The sequence below is a fragment of the Zootermopsis nevadensis genome, unplaced genomic scaffold (genome assembly GCF_977971745.1).
Source record: "Zootermopsis nevadensis isolate Lab colony 2312 unplaced genomic scaffold, Znev_1.0 Znev_ptg000027l, whole genome shotgun sequence".
In the NCBI taxonomy this organism is placed as follows: Eukaryota; Metazoa; Arthropoda; class Insecta; order Blattodea; family Termopsidae; genus Zootermopsis; species Zootermopsis nevadensis.
In genome coordinates, this window is record NW_028259159.1 from 5,339,516 (window position 1) to 5,352,695 (window position 13,180).

At 32.4% G+C, this 13,180-nt stretch overlaps 1 protein-coding gene across 9 annotated transcripts in view; it reads right to left on the reverse strand.

Annotated features, from left to right (window-relative positions):
• The window catches only part of Liprin-gamma (liprin protein kazrin), a 195,404-nt gene that overhangs the window by 11,863 nt on the left and 170,361 nt on the right, over window positions 1-13,180 (reverse strand). For all 9 annotated transcript variants that reach the window (XM_087356447.1, XM_087356446.1, XM_087356439.1 and 6 more), the window contains one exon: window positions 8,612-8,822. In XM_087356447.1, the coding sequence (XP_087212573.1) occupies window positions 8,612-8,822 (211 nt within the window). The remainder of the gene's footprint in view (window positions 1-8,611; window positions 8,823-13,180) is intronic.

Genomic DNA, 13,180 nt, shown 5'->3' on the forward strand with positions numbered 1-13,180 from the left:
TGTATGGGTTAGGTATCTACATTAGTAATTAACATATTGAGTGTTAAAATAGGTTTATATGCAGTACAACCCATTTATAATGTTCTCAGATATAATAAATTATCTTCATAATGGTGTCCTTCAAATAATGTTATCATGATATTCTGAAAAGTTCAGAATAATGTTATATAAAATCTATTAACTACATCACATAATGTTTAGATTTTTAAAATAATAGAATTAGCAATATTTTAAAAGCTACAGTGAATGTAATATAAATGTGTGGTTCTTAAGTTCATTATGGTATTGTCATGAGATCTTTTTTTTTTTTTGGGGGGGGGGGGGGCATGCTCACTGTCCAGATAAAAAGTATATGTGACATTATTGAAACTTATTTTGTCTCTACTTTCACGTTGAGAAAGGGGTATTTATTCTGTGAGATTCATTAAGTAAAGCCAGAAATATAAAATTGAAATCTCTCTCTTCACTGATAATATCCAAATGTGGATTTTTGAATTGTTGACTTCAACAGAGACTACTTATTTTAGTTAGTTTTCAGCATTTTTCATATATTAATTCTTCAAGCACATATAACATAATATATTACCATGACTGTTGTATGTGCTGGCAGTTCTCTTATCTTATTAACATAAGGAATGCCATGCAAATATAGGTTTCTCAAGTCTAGTGATAGTAAATATATCTCAAGCTAGCAAGAAGATAGTAAATCACCATACTGACAATAAAATTACTTTGAATGTTTTGGGGGAGTTGGAATGGTATTTTTAAATTGAACATTTTTCTGTGATGAATAAATTTAAATATGCTAAATTATGGTATACAAATTTTTGTACCTGATAAACTCTTCTACTCAGTCATACTCTAAGATTAATATATGTTAATTTAAAATTATTATAAAAACTAAAACTGTCTAACTCACAGCAAATAAAAAATGGTTTTTTTTTTTTACAAATCAAATCAACTTGTTTAGATTACTACTGCCACCAAATTAAAGAATGTTTTATCATCTAATGCTAGATTGCTAAATTTCATAAAAGTATTTTCCAGATAGGAAAATTAATATTTCAAATGCTTAAACTCTGACACAAAGGCATTTTGAAATTTATTTTTGAAAGAGTCATGATAAACACACAATGCTAATGTATATGTAATACACTATTTCATCACTAAAGTTGTAATTTCATCTGTAACTGTAAACTTTCCTTATACTGCACCCATTACAGAAGCAGTACTTTTATGTAAATTTGGATTTTCATCATTAATGCATGATAATAAATTGAATGAATTTAATCTTTCAAAAATATCTACAGGTATGAGATGAATGTTATAAACATGAGAGATAAATCAGAAGGAAATCCATCTGACAGAAACTATAAATTTTATAGAAATACTGCCAATAAATTGTGCAATATATTTTGATGTCTTTACATGAATATATATATATAGAGGATTAGTTTGCTATATTATACACTACAGACACATCTCCCCACCGTTATTTACATGAAAATACTGCACAGCATTTTACATCTATTTGTACAACATAACATCACTCACAGAATATAAATAGCCATTTATATATGAACATATACTGCCCAGTATCTGACAGGACAGGCACCTGTTTGAACTACCATGTTTTTCAAAACTGTACATTATTTAAATCAGTAAACATTTTTGAATTCAGGTATTGTATTACAACAAACATTTAATGCTGGAGTCAGTAACTGGCACAAAAACTGCAATTAATAAAGCAGATTTCTGTTCAAACATCTACAGCAATAAATTTATTGGAAATAATATTATGAAGATATGCTACTCATTTAAAATCAATGACAACAATGGCTATTTATGAAACAGCAATTATTGAATTCTCCCATTTATGGTAACATTAAAATGCTGAGATTGTACTGCAAGTCTGTATTCAGTTTCTCTATTCTAGGAAGATGTAACATTCTTGGTACAAACAGGATTCGTTTGACATATTTAAAGTTCTAATTTATCCACTCATTCATGCACTAATTTGAAATCATTCTACAGGATATTATATTACAGCCAAATAGAAAGAAATTCAAGCTAACCTTTTTGAGATAGAGAAGACTGTAGGTCTGTGAAGATGTAATGTAAGGTTATTGGTATTGTTTTGTTCCCATTGAAAAAGAAAACCATGATGAATGCAACAATTGGATAGTTTCAATATACTCAGAACATTAATCTCTCAAACAATTATTATTAAAGCTATGATTCCTCCTTCTCTTTGTCATCATCACAGCTGCCATTTTTTATAGGACTTCCATGTTTTAATATACTAAGTGTATATCTCATGCTGAATACCAACAATTTACTTAATGATAAAATGAATTCATAAATAAAACTGTACAGTGGAATTTATGAAAATGCATATAGAGCATAAGTTAATGCTAATTGACTTGCAATTTTGAAACAGTCATTTCATTTGTTTACATATTATGACTCTCTTACACCAGCTGAAATTAAATAAGTACACTTTGTGTTAGATTTATAAGGTGTGAAAATGTAAGGATTCAAATGACTCAGAATAGGGTCATATGTTAGGTCCTAATAAACATGGTGATAAACTTTGTTGCATTCTGAAAGCAGGAAATATACTGGCCATCTAAATGGCTTTCTTCTGCTCAAGGAGATGTTTTGTAAACTCTGCACTGCATGACGGCTTAATTCAAATGTTTGAAAATGTCTGTTATAAAACTGTATATGTAAATGGCATCAGCATGTGACATGACATTCCTTACAAACAATGCTTATTTTGTTGTTTCACAATGTCCAACCAATATTGCACTATAGCACTACCTAATATTTAACAGGAACAAAATCTATTTCATGGTAATTATAGTTTTTTCCAGCTAACATGTAAGCACACATTATTATTTTAACAATAATGACAAAACACTAAGCAATGTTATGTATATACACAAAGGAAGAATGGCAGTTAAATTTACATATACAAAATATACATCAAATGAGCATAAAAATTATTATTGTTATGTCTATAAAGGAATACATTCTGCATTTTTTATCTTTAATAATTATGACTTCAGTATTTTTAATGTTTTCTGTTCAGTATAAAATTATTTCAATGTAGAAAGTAAGATAAAAATAACATTTTCACATTAATGTAGTATCAAATTACAGCAGAGCAGGGAAGTTTCTTGAATGATCTAAAAGTTTTAGCTCATCAAAATTGTAGTTACAGACACATGACTATGAAAGTCAAAAGTGATTTTTTTTCATCCATATTGAAAAGCACACAGCGTAAATAAAATGCATGTTTGACATGCCTTTTAGATCTTGCTGCTTTGACTTCCCCATCTTAATTTCATGTACAATTATTTGAGCTCTACAGAAACTGAAAATTATAGAATTTAATCTATGAGGTTTCACATAACAAAAGAGTGTCAATAGGTTTTTATGCAGCATCCACATACACACAAACACACATATACAAACACATACACGCATATGCTTATGTTTTCCTTGTTCAAGGTTGTTGGGAACACCAAAATTCTGTATTTCATGATCTATATATTTATGGGTATGTTGTGCACACACACACACACACACACACAATACTGGTACAGACATGGAGTGAATGTTAACAACTGTTCTCAAGTTAGTAAACTGGCTGAGAGCAAGTAATGAGAAAGAATCGTGCACTTCCTCTACAAATTGATAATACTGTTGGCTGTGCGCTACCTTGGTCAGCAGCACAATTCACTATTGCATGTGTGTAAGTATGTAACTGTACATGTAGCATGCGCACACACAAATGCAGCCAGAACAAGCACGTACACAGTTGGCTATTAAAGGTAAAGAGACTGAACTTGTTTTTATGTCAAAGGTTTAAGTATGGAAACTGAGACTGTTATTTTTAACAAGATATTCTAATACTAAAAATTGTAGAAAATGTATGTACAGTATAACAATCTGGCATGTTGCTTTACATAAAACAAAATAATTACCTCAACAACTGTTGCACATTTTTCAAAGATCTATTAAGTATTATTAAGATCTATTTCACCATGAAGTAGCAATGGAACTGACCCATTTCAAAAGGTCTCAATGGCTGCCATATTGGTATTATGAAAGGAAGGAAATTAAAAAGAATGACTGTAGGATACTTCTGGTGGCATGACATACATATCAAGTTCATGAATATCTCTTATGTGGGTTTGAAATTTATTAAGACAGACATTTTTGTTATGGAATTTGCCTATCCTTACTTAAAAAATAAGGAAAGTAGGATAAAAGCCCACTTTTAATGTGAGATAAATTGTTCATTACACAAAAAAAGACTGTTTGCTGTTTTAGATTTACAAACTGTTCACAACAGCCAAGTTCCATTACATGCTAAGAAATGCAAAATATTAACCTTTATCATACAGGAAAAAGGGGTCTAATTCAGGTGTTCAGAGTTTAATGGTATGCTACTGTGACACACAGCCAACTGGACGGCATTTAAGCAGTGACACATTGCCGATAAAAGTCAATCATGACAATGAGTTCAGATACTGGGAAAATGCTACCAAACACACACACACACATATATAACAAAAACACACTAAAATAAAATGCAAAGGACACAAGTCACCAAATTATTGAGCAAAGCACTTAAAGCTGACTCTTTACATAGGAAACATTCCAAATTTCTGACAATTCGCTTTAATAAGGAAATATTCATATAGAGTGTCTGTCACTCTACCGAGTGGCGGTTAATACTGAGACTGGCTGGAGAGGGAGAAAAGCCAATCTTATTACTTCTAACAGGTTCCTCAGAGCCTCAAGCCAAAGATGAGGAGTGATTAAGATGTACACCATTACAATTTGCGTTGTGGACTATCCATAAAACTGCATAAATTCTAATTATGTTTCAAAATTAATATAACTTTGAAGAGCATTAGTGGTTATCAATACTATGTACTGTTTTACATTTAGTATCTGTGTCCTGTCTGCAGACTGGAGACTATAAAAAAATCTTCAAATTCACATTGTGACCACTGTTTATGATATAATATAATAAAGAAAGAATTATGGCAATTTTGAATGATGTTATAAAAAATTAGTTGTTTTATGCTGTTATGAAATATGGGCCCTTACTGTAAGCAACATATTTTAACACAAAATATTAAGCATAATATCTTGATCTAAGTGAGATTTCACATTCTCAGGGCAGTGAGTATGAAAATTACAGCCTTCTGGAACACTGTGCCCTCTTGTTTCATTGAAGTTGACCAACATTTCAAACATGCAGAGATGCTGTGTAAAAATAATCTGCTTCCATGGATTAGATACTCTGACCTTTTTTGCCTCAGAATTACACTGAGGCTAGAGGTAGAAGTCCCATGAATCGACCCCCTTCATATCTCTGTATCTTCCTCCAGTTATGCTTTGCTATCCGACCATTATATTGACAGGAATGTTGATGGTAATACCTTTACTAGTGACAAGGAACTTGAGCTGGCTGACAGACTGAATGGAGCCTGAGGGGAACACAAATGTAGGCAAAAAGGGGAAAGCCTGAACTTCTGTCATCCCAGCCATCCACAGGACTTTTTCTGATCACCTTAGTAAAATGGAGAATAAGACCACAAGTCTTTACAATCACAAGATTGTGCAGGATTATTACCATTACATTTCTCCAGCAAATGACATGGAACTTCAGACAAACACAGTTTATCATAAACTCTTACAAGATGAAACAATACCATCATAATTATGATGGCAATCCATATATTAAAAAGTGAAACAATGCTGGAAGACAGATGAGTGAAGACAGTTCATCATTGACCAAGAACTGCAACACATGGATGCTGGTGCTAAATGCCATTCAGACATCAGGAGAATATTAGGAGTTAAAGAAAAAGTAACAGAGGACTCAGTATTAAGCACAGAAGTTAACTGTCAAAGATAATGATGTAAGTAAATTTGAAATTATAGTGGAGGAAGTGGTTTTGGCCTACTTAAATGCTGTATCCCGCCATTCCCCTGAATGATGGGAAAACTAAGGAAAACCTGGCCAGGCACATCATCACTAAACCTACTTGCTCAGTTCAACATAGATGAAGAACAAAACATATAAATCAGAAGGAATATGATTCTGTTTCAAGATATCCATTGTCTTATGTAGACTGAATACAGGACACAGATCATTTAAAAGGATTTATCCTAGAAACTTTGCATATCATACCACTGTCATTTCATAAATATTTGTATCATCTGTCCAACACACCTCTTCTTAAGGGTGACTTTGGTCATTTGGACAAAGCCACTATAACTATTGCAAGCTTCTGAAAGCATGGTTTTTATCTCACATGTGCATATAAGTTCATTATCAAAGCACAAATAAAAAGAAAGTAACTTTGCAGAACCGAGTTCTTCCTAAGCAGCTAACAGCTTCTCAGCTAATTAAGAAATTTCCTGCCCCTTGTGGAACCCATTCAGAGAATGTTCTTTATGAAAATCAGAAAAGTTAATGTTAAAATCCACAGATATAATTAATAAGAAGTTATATGGGTTTTAACTTATTAATTTCATTTCTCTTTTTCATTTAACATAAGAAATGCTGACTTTATTTTCAATTGGGATGCTCTGTCAGTAATTATTAAGGCTAGAAGTAATGTTTTCAGACAAGTTTAATAAAAAGAACTTCTGTAGGTCACAAATATATGGAACTATAATAAAGTAAATCCTTCAGATGCCTTGGTATAGCTTTATTCCTAATCTGTTTAAGCAAAGTTTTATTTTTAATTTAGTTCAAAATGCTGAAGATTGATCACAAAAAATATGACATACGAAATATCCTGTATTCTTTATTTCTGGACCATACATTTTCCATTTTAAGAGTACATGATACTGAAAGAATATTTAATACACAATACAGTGGTGGGCTCTTGTAAACAGGGTGCAGAAACTACATATTCCAAAAAAAGGCAAGAAATTTCTTGACTGCTTCATGGAGTTTGTTGATTAGTTAGAAATAATATTTATTACAATTTGTAGTGTACAGTTTTGTGCTCAGACTAAAGTGACAGCAGGTAAATAAAAGAAAAATACACACTATTCTTTAAAAGAAGATAGCTGAGTGGCTGTGTTATAAGCTACAGGAAGACTTCAAGAGTAGCTATCAGAAGAGAGAAATAAAACACTACAAATAAAATAATTATATGTTTTTACAATATATTTAAATATTATGTTTCCATGCTTTTAAAAACTTGTATTAATAAGCTAGGTAAGAATTCTACTACAAACTACAATACAGTTACAATAACATCAGAAATTATAACAAGTCTGACAATGCGACCGATTCATATTTAACCTTTTCCTGCATATGAACCGTCAGAGCCAATGATACAGGTTCTGACAGGCCTGAAATTGTTATATCTGGCTTTATGCTTCATGTTTTGTCTACAGATGTCACTACTGTGCAACATATTTAATGTTTAACACTTTGTGATTCTTATCTTTGGCACAAAGACATCCTTGTGCCATTCAGATTTTATAAAAAAAAGCATGACAATTCTTGAAGACTGCAGCTGTTGCAGGGTTAGGTTCAATTTATATTCCTGTCTGTATGATCTTCAGATATCAATGATGAGTTTCCAGGTATTTCAGTTATGTTATTGTAACTGTGTTGGGAAGAGAAGGTGAGCCACTACTGCTATTAGCAGGTTAAACATGTCAGGGATAAGGGCTGCATTACTGGAAATACCTCGGAGTTTTAGAACCCTGGAAAAACTAACATTCTATTAAATTATGAAAGGATTCAACTTATAAAATTAACTGCAGTAATTGATTATATGACATTGTACCTAAAGGGAGGTGACAAATTATAATGGGGTATTGGCAGTGGTGTGGGAATAAGGAACATGTTTTAGTGAAATGTCTTTGGAAAAAATCTTCCTTGAAACTGATGATCAATTTTTTTTACAATTACTTGGCCCAGATGATACAGAACCTTCACACATCATAATTTCTACAAAACATTATGACTGCTACTTTAACTAATCCAAAATAATAAACTTAGGAAACTTATCTTCCAAATTCAGACTATAAAATGTGTCCCCTACTTCAAAATCTGTATATATTCTCATGCCTATGAACAACATAAAATCTAAACTTCCACCAGTTAACTTCTTAAAATTTATTCCCATAATTGCAATGCTGATTGTAATGAACACAAAAAAAAACATTAGCTTAACTAGCATGAAAAATAAGTTACCACATATGTGGTGATCATAGATATTGGCTGGCCAATGTCCAAAAATCATATATCTTCACCACTTATTTCAGACTTTCTTCGGCTGATTTTGGCTTGACTGATAATGTCTGGTTGTTGCTGACAATGGAAACTTCTGGAATGCACTGTTAGAGGGCCTAATATTTCATGTTTGTTGACACAACCGTGGACAAAAACGAGCTGTGGGCAGATTCATACTTCAGACAGGTCAACAAAGTGAAGCAAACCAACAATGAGAGTATTTCCAGTGCAGCATGCTTATAAGGGAGAGCAGGGTGAAGGTAGTTAGCTGTAGCGTGATGGGGAGAAGTGATGTAAGAAGAACTGAAGAATGTGTTGGCTTACTCTGAGACTAGCACGTCGGCGTTCCTTCTCTTGCTCGTTTCCTGCGAGTTGTTGTACGGGGGCCGCCGCCTGCATCATGGCGCCGCCCTCCCCGGCCAAACTGCCCGCACAAGAGCGAGAGAAGCTCCGACCCAGACTTCCCCCACCAACCAACTTCTCCGCGCGCCTACGTTCAGCCCGGCTTACACGCACAAAGTGCTCAAAGGAGGCTCTGGATGAGACATACAGAATAAAATAAATAATAGAACAAAAATAGAAGAAGCCAAAACTGAGGGATATACTATTGCAAGTAAATATTTTAGCATGTAATTATATAACAGACTTAAATAATCCCCATATGCAGGGCTCAAAATTCCAACTCTGTAGCTAGTTTTATTGTTGCATGACTTCTTGTCACCAGAAGTCATGGAAATGAGACATCCCAAGAAGAGCCTACCATGTTTGTCCCAATTCTTAAAATGCAGTTCATCACATGGGTGGCAATTCTGGTAGTTTTCTGTTCGCATGCTTTGAAAATCTGTCCTATCTGTTTTAACTGGGTTAGTTTGTAAGATATGGGGATACATACACTTTCCTTTTACTGTGATATGAACCAACAAAATTCTTGTTTAGTTAGAGACCCCGCTAAATGTATCAGAATCATCAGTAGCTGTTTTCATATTTATGGTTGTGTTTCACAAGTACAAATCATGTATAAAATTGGAGAAAGATGTTAGTATAACCATAAAAATTAACTCCTTAAATGCTGATGCCTAAATTTTGAGCCCTGCTTGTATCTAATATCTTAGTAACTTACAAGCAGCATTTTCTAGAAATTACATTCAATTAACTTTAATAACTCTCTAAATAAGCATTATCTTATGAAAACTCAAATTACTTCACATAATTTTCCTCAAGATTTCCCAAAATTATATTCCATCTTCTACGTTAATTAATTAAATTATCAACGTAGTTCCTTCATAAAACCTACGTTCCAATGCATCACAAAAATTGTAATAAAAAAGATTTATATAAAAGCAGGGTAACAGAATAAGAAAGCCTCAAGAGATGGCCATTCTTTGTACATCCACATACTGTTCCTTCACCATTCAATGAAGCAAACTAAGAGGGCAGCTCCTAAAACACTATGAGACGAAGAATATGTAAAACAGAAACAGAAACTTGAGAGAAAGTGCAGCAGAGTGCAAGAATGGGAAATTCATCTAAAACAAAAATAAAAAATAACAATTTGAATTGTTTTTAGTGTTTTGTGTGTGTACATGAATGATAGTGCAACTGATAACTGCAGGCAACATCTGCCAGTAAAAGACAAGAAATTATCACATTTTTACACAAAATAAATTTTTTTCTATGTCACAGATATAAGATATCACACTGAACACATCTGTCATATTTCAATTGTTACTGTAAATAATAAGATCAAAATCAGTATTACAGTTTAAACATAAACCAAAAAATAATTTTTAGAATTTGAGGTTTTCACAACATTAAGTACAAAGATGACTATCTTCTGGGTTGTAGCACCACGTACTCCGGTAGAAGTTTAGAAATGTTTCAGAGGTCCATTTTGCCTCTGTGATCAGAGTGATAAGTTATCACCTCTGAAACATTTGTAAACTTCTATCAGACTGCAACCCAGAAGACAACCATCTTTAAAAAAAATAACTTAGCTACCTTTAGAAGCAAACATTAAGTATTTTATTTGCAGTAAATTTTAAAAGAAGTGAAATATTAGTGAACTAAAAAGTTGGTTATTAAATAATTCTCCCCCCCCCCCCCCAACTGTTAAGTATTTAATTTGCTTTGAAGAATGGTTTAAATATAGACAGCAGTTTAACTAATTTTGAAGAAAAGTATTGGTAATTTCTTGCCCCTTGATTAATAAGAACCATAAAATAAATAAAGACAATAAACTCCTCAGTTTGGCCACACCAGGTTTGGACATTATTATTTAGCCAAAATTTGTCATACTATGGTCACAGTGAAATTTTTAATTTGCTGATATTTGCCATTATATGTAAGCATAATAACACAAAAAAATAAATATGCACTAGAGCAGTTTCTGTAAAGTTACAACACCCAAGTGCTAATCCCTAGGAACTAAATATAGGAAAAATGTCATCTTGGCTCATAGTCATGAGGAGGTGTACCTGCATTCTTATTTCTAATAGTTACTTAGTGCTGTATTGCATCAGGTAAGGTAATTCTTGTGTGATATTGTGTTGCGGTGAGCTGGTATAGTCACATGATTTATCCGTCTACTGTTAAATGAGATACTTAATAATTACAGCAAATGTAAAAGTTCAAGTAAACTGTGAAGTGCTTTCATAATTTTCTTACAAAGGAAATAATGTTTATGAAATATGACAGACCAAATACATTTTTCTTCCACAAATGTTGGTATTCAATATAGATTCTGGAATAATGTACTTCGCGTGTGACATGTACCTTGGTACAATAAATGTGAGTGTCTCTTTGAGAGTTCCTCAAACCAGACAAAATAAACACTACTGAAAGATAATTACCATACCTGTGCATAGCATGCTTGTGAAGTCAACTTTTCCTCTGTGACAGCTCCAGAAATTTTACAACAAACCTGCATGCCTACTGAACTACAGTCAACAATACTTCTGTGCAATATTCTTCTGGCATTTACACATAACATGTTCGTTGCTATATAAATTAATAACTCTTAAATATAGTAACTGTAGGTGATATAGTACCAGTAACATCATATTATATACATATATTATATGAAGATTTATATCAACTTGCAGAAATGTTTGCACATCTTTTGACATTAATCTCAGCTATATACTATTCCTTTTTGCAATGCCCATATTAAACAACTACAACCATATTTCTCTGAAATACTTGGGCATTTACGGAGTTTATATGCTGGTGTCATTGGAAAATAATACAAATTATTTATTACAATAATACGATTATGAAAATTAAGATTAGTTGGACATATTATATGTACAGCAGGATCAGACAACATTACAGAATTTTGATGAAGAAATCACATGAAAATAGATTATCAGAATGTAAGGAATAGGGACGTAACATAAAACTGATTTTTGGGAAATTGCGTGCACTAATGTAGAATGGCTTGATATATCTCAGGAAAGAGTTCAGCTGCGAACTTTTGCCATTCTGGTAAATATCAAGGTTAAAAACAGTAAAACATTTGGCTATTGGTAGTGGGCATTTTATTTTTAGATTTATTGCTGCTAACACCACACAAGCCTGCATGAGGTAGCCTAATTACATGTTCAAGTTCATAATTTTCATAATCTTCCGATGACATCAGCTACATTAATTTTCCACACTATTTATGAAATTAGTTACAGTGTCATTTTCACTACACAATACATACTTTGCACCTTTAAAATGTAATATTGACTTATGTTAACACAACAATGTCCACACTTTGAAATTATTTTGTATTACAGATTAAGACTATTACTTTATTATTTCTTTGTCAAGAACTTACTGCACTTGAAATGAAAATTAAAGTTTACTAAAATAAAATTAACACTTTAGCAAATTTTGGGGCTAGAGATGAACAAAACATTTTTATAACTACCACTATATTAAGATAGTTTATGTCTCTTGAATTTATTTATGGATGCTTATATGTAGATGAAGCTGCTATTTTGTGAAAAAGAATAAAAAATATTTTTAAAATTTTTGTCCCGGTCTTTCTTTCTGGTGCACTGAAAATATCTTTTATCTATTAGTCTGGACATGTATCCATTATGCCCCTTCATCCCCATTGCCTAATAAATTCTCTGTTGTTACACAAATCATCTACTTCCCAGTGCTTTCGCTTCAGCCCTAATGTCGGAGGCGGTATTTTCCTCAGAAATGTTTGGCACACGGCCATTGTACTACATGACAGATTAACCCAGATCATCTATATACACATTGTCATAAAAACTTTGAATCTTACTTGGAAAAGGTTACATGATTTGATGCTTATGGATGACATAATTAGTAAGATTACATTTGCTACATCATATCTTTATTCCAGCAGACAGCAGTACTATACTGTTATGTTTGTAACCTTGTAAATCCTGTAGATAACAAAAGTGATCTTCAATATTTCAAAGTGTGGATATGTTTGTGATTGAACTTCACTTCCTTGATAACTGTCAGGAGCTTATCTTCATGCTCCACTGTGTCAACCCTTCAACCCCAGACAGACAAAAATAAAATTCTAATATATATTTATTTATTTCCTTAGGCTGTCAAACATACCAACCCCTAAGTAAGCTCATACAATGGGAACAAATCACACTGTCCAAACCTTGGACTCAAAGCTTATTTTAAAATACTGCCAGGCCAATTTCTTACTAAATTTACGTTTTCATAAACATAATTTGTAAAGTTCTATTTACACATATTGGTTTAATATATATTACTGCTAGACTGAACCCTGAAACAGGTTACACTTTATTTATAAGTGATAAGTTGGGCAAACGTCATTTAAAGTTTCCAAACATAAGATGATTAAGTATCTCATAACATGTCTCTCTCATTATTTACTATAATGTAGCAAAAAAT